Source organism: Mus pahari, chromosome 3, assembly GCF_900095145.1.
Source record: "Mus pahari chromosome 3, PAHARI_EIJ_v1.1, whole genome shotgun sequence".
Lineage (NCBI taxonomy): Eukaryota > Metazoa > Chordata > Mammalia > Rodentia > Muridae > Mus > Mus pahari.
Genome location: NC_034592.1, coordinates 162,248,889 through 162,253,307, shown reverse-complemented (window position 1 = coordinate 162,253,307; position 4,419 = coordinate 162,248,889). Strand labels below are relative to the sequence as shown.

The following is a 4,419-nucleotide window of genomic DNA, read 5'->3' as shown; positions in this document are numbered from 1 at the left end:
CGGGCCCGCCATGCCGGGCGCGCTGCCGGGGCCTGCGCCCGGGACCCCCGTGGGGCTGGCGAAGGGTGCGGCCGCGGCGACCCCCAGCCTGCCTCGGACGCCGGCGGCCACCACCGGCGCTATCAGGGCCACGCTGACGCCCACCGTGCTGGCCCCGCGCCTGCCGCAGCCGCCGCAGAACCCGACCAACATCCAGAACTTCCAGCTGCCCCCAGGTGAGTGGCAGCGCGCGGCGGGAGGCGAGGGCGGGTGTACCAGGCTGCCCTGGCGTTCCAGGAAGTTCTGGGCTGCATTCTGGGACCGTGCCCTAGTCGGGTGGCCCGCGAGGCCGAGGGGCGGCCCCTGCCCAGGTGACCTGCCAGTTTGGAGGGCTTCCCAGTCCTGGAGCTCCCAGAGCAGAGCCCTCGGGGAACTCTGCTGTCCAGTTCGGGTGCTACCCGCCATATGGCCGAGGGGCCCTTCTCTGTCCTCCCCCAGGTGAGGTCAAGAAAGGGCGAACCAACTACTCACGGGCATGCTAATGAAGTCTGTGGTAGGCATGGGCTTCCCTGTTGCCAGGGAAGCCGGTTGGGGACTCCATGCTGGGAGCAGGCGTTCTGTAGTCATAGGTGCCTGGAAATGGACCCTGGGTGTTTTTTGTTTTTGCCATCCCTGGAGGTCAGCAGGACACTCAGTGCTTAGGGGTCTGCGGATGCAGGAGATCATGGTGCTTTGGATGCTGGGACTCAGAAGCTGTCTCGGCGCTTGCAGATTCCACACATGTTCTGACTCTGTTGTCCTCGAATTCCTAAGGGTCCCTTGGGTTTGTTGAGTGGCTCCTTCCCCGGCTTGTAGACTGCTTTTGTTTGAGAGTCCTCTGCAGGAGTGTTCCCACAGAACCCTGGGCTGGAGCGAGCCCTGTGCGCTCCTCCCGTATTACACGGTGACATGTGCAAGCAGTAGTAGCAGCGCCGCCCGCCGCGGTGGCAGTAGTAGAGAATTAGAAAACATGCTGCTACTGTGTCCTCTTCTGTTTTCTGAAAAGTGGTTTGGGTCACGTTGAAATACCTACAGCATCTTTAGAGTTGAGTTTTGCTGTGGAAGTCAGTGAGGATCGGGAAGGCTCATCAAAGGTTCAGAGATTTCCTGCCCTATTTATGGGGATATAGGACCCAGAAGTGTTTGAGAAGTTGCAGGGGCTGTCATGCTCTGAGGAGGCGCTGGGTGTGACATAAGGCCTAGGAACTGCAGATGTCTCTTGCCACACATCTGGGGTTTGCTGAGAAGTGCGCAGGGTGTGTGTGTGTGTGTGGGTGTGTGTGGATGTGTGTGTGTTTGTGTGTGAGATTGAAACGCCTTGTTCATCATCTTCATTCTGACCTTTAGGTGGAAAGTGGCAGATGTTTATTGTTTAAGATGCATTTTGTGCTTGCAGTCTGTTATTCGAAATGCCACAGTACCTTAACACTGACTCCCTAAGTGCAGTATATGCCCACATTGTCCTTTTATCAGGAAAGCTGGCATAGTCAGGTGCCCATGGCATCCTTCCACAGCAATCTTGGCTTACCCTGGCTCCTTTGCTTTTGGGTGCTGCACAAGTGAAGTCCGTCTCCCTGAGAAGGACGATGTCATTGGAAAGGGCATTGGCTGCTGTCTCCATCACTACGGCCTCAGTTTCCAGGTCAGGTTCAGAGTTGGTGTGTTTGAGCAGAAGATAACTCCTTGGGGAAAAATGTAAACACGTCCATTATTTGCACTTCTCTGGGTCTGCTCAGTCCCCATGCTTGTGTTGGAGAGTAGGGCAGAGTCTGTTGATGTCTGGGTGGCAGACACCCAGAGCTCTGCTTCAAAGTAGCCACATGCTTTCTAAAAAAGAGAAAACTCATACAGATCTTCTGTACCCCCTGGCTTCTGTTGCTGTTTTAATAAGGAGTGCTGATTGATTACCTTACTTTAAAAACATCCAAAGCTAAGCTTATGTTTGGTGCTTAAAACTATTACCAACAGTGCTAGAAAACCAACATCTTTTTAAACAAGATGGGGAAGCATAGTCAGAGGATGCAAACATTCTAGTTTTGTCCTGTAACTGAGTAATCAGAACTTTTTCGAACTGATGTTCCTCCTTCATTGATATCTTTTATATAAAATATATTCAGGAAAGATGAAAATAGGTTCTAATAAAACTTTGTTTAGCCAATAGCAGCCTTTGTCAATAGCAGCCTTTGCACGGTAAGATGGAGAGAGAGGGGGAGGCTACACATAGGTGTCAAGTGGAATAGCATACTATTGGCAGTTGAGAGGAGTGTGAAAAGGGCTGAGTCCCTCCCAGTGCCCTCATGATAAAGGTCATGCTGGGGGAGGGGAGGGACACAGGTTTCACCCCGAGGTCTTTGAGATCAAGTTTCATCTTCAGCATTCACCAGGAACTTCTAATAAGCACCTTGAACTTGTTTGGTTTTTTTGTTTGTTTGTTTTTTGTTTTTTGTTTTTGTTTTTGTTTTTGTTTTTTAAAGCAAACGGAGCCCAGATCTTTCCTGTTAGGACAAGTTTCTAAAGGGACTGGGATGTTACTGTGTTTGTGACTTGCTGGTGGTTTGCTGGTGCCAAAGTCTAAGTTTGATCACAGTGAGAGCTTTAGATAACTCTCAGAGTGCTGGATGGCAGGTGCACATGTCAGGAGGAGTAGAGGAAAGTCACCGTGTGACTACGGTTGCCCAAGGGGCAGGTGAGAGAACCTCAGGATTAGTGTGTGCTTTGGTGACTTTGAAAGTTCTGGGCGGAGCAGGCTGTCCTGCAGGCTGTTTTTCTGACTTGGCAAATTAACATTTTCTTTTATGTGTGCTCATTCTACCTCCGTATTGAATTTACTCTCATGTTGCTCTAGCACTTGGCTAAATCATAGGTTCTCTGTCTGGGAGAAAACATTCCTTCTGTTGGCCTGGATGCTGTGACCCTGGAGTGACACAGGTGTCAGGTGCTGGTTCCCACATGTGGTTGTGGATTAGTGGCTCACCACATTTGGGCCTGCCTGAGTTGTTGGGCAGATAGATAGATTCTCAGGCAGCAGCTCAGGCTGGAGAACGGCCTGAGGACTCTATGGGCTGGGATTCTGGAGGCCAACTTTGGCAGCAGCAACCAAAAGGAACATTCTTGGAACTTTAGCTTTTCTTACTTGAGGGTCACAATTGCTGTTTGCTAATGGAGCCTCAGTTTGACTGACTGTAAACTGTCTGTCTGACTGCTGTGTGAATAGGAAATTGTCCATTGCCCCACAGGATGAGACATGGATGGGCACAGCTGCACTTTAGTCCTAGTTCCCTGATCCGTTCCCCGCTTGAAGGATGGTAACAGCCTTTTTAAGGTTAGTTTTATTCCAGTAAAAATTCTTACCCAGTGGACAAGAAGTTTGGAGCAGGTTGTCTTGCTCTGAGTGGACCATGGTGGGGTGGCCACCATCCTCAGAGCCACATGCTACCTGTGGCCTTATTAGGGCCTGGCTTTAGGCCAAAGGTTGTAACCTAGTTTGCTGCTGCTGGAGGAGGAGGAGGTGGGGGGAGGAGGAAGAGGAAGAGGAAGGAGAGGAGGAAGAGGAGAAACATTTTGGTAACCATAACTCGGGCAGTGGTGCACTTTGGAAGACTGGGGGTGGGTCTCCTTTCCCGTCAGATTCACAGCTGGCCTGTCATTGTCATCTTTGGGCCGTGTGGTGATGGAATGATGACTGGCATTTGCAGCTGTTTTTGGAGCTGCTCAGCATTGTGTTTTGGTAGTAGTAGAGGGCCTGTGAGCATTTCAGGATGGTGGGCTCATCCACACTTTATGCTGTGTGTTCAAGCAAAGGCTCTGACCTGGGGGAGAACCCATCATATCAGCTCAACTCTGTTTTGGTTTTCAAGAGGCAGGGTCTCTCGTTAGGTTGTCTGGGACTCTCATTCTGTAGCCCATGTAGTTCCAGCTTCCTGGGTGCTAGTGTAAGCCATTACACTTGGCTTATTGGTCTCCATGTGTATGCACTGCGCTTCTGGGCAGATCCCTATATACTAGGGCTGCTAAGAAGAGTACCCCTGGCTTGGGTAGGAGTGAGTGAAGGAGGGAAGATCAGCCACTGGGGAACCTCTTCACAATTGCTGCAGAGATGCCACTGGATCAGAACCATGCCTACCTCACTCAGCCCCCTGCCCTGAATGGAGTGGCTTGGTGGGGTAGTACTTAAGTCAAGGTGTCCAGGATGCTTTCAAAGGCTGCCTCTGTGTAAATGTGCTCTTTCTTCCACTTACAATGTAAACTTGGAAACAGCTTAATAGCAGGTTATATCCGGGTTGATCAAATCATTATAGCCGCTTTCTTTTTCTTTTTCTTTTTCTTTTTCTTTTTCTTTTTCTTTTTCTTTTTCTTTTTCTTTTTCTTTTTCTTTTTCTTTTTCTTTTTCTTTTTCTTTTT

At 50.1% G+C, this 4,419-nt stretch overlaps 1 protein-coding gene across 1 annotated transcript in view; it reads left to right on the top strand.

Moving 5' to 3' along the window:
- The window catches only part of Taf4 (TATA-box binding protein associated factor 4), a 61,864-nt gene that overhangs the window by 969 nt on the left and 56,476 nt on the right, over positions 1 to 4,419 (top strand). Inside the window, exon 2 of the mRNA XM_029535761.1 lies at positions 3 to 215. Coding sequence (XP_029391621.1) covers positions 3 to 215 — 213 coding nt within the window. The remainder of the gene's footprint in view (positions 1 to 2; positions 216 to 4,419) is intronic.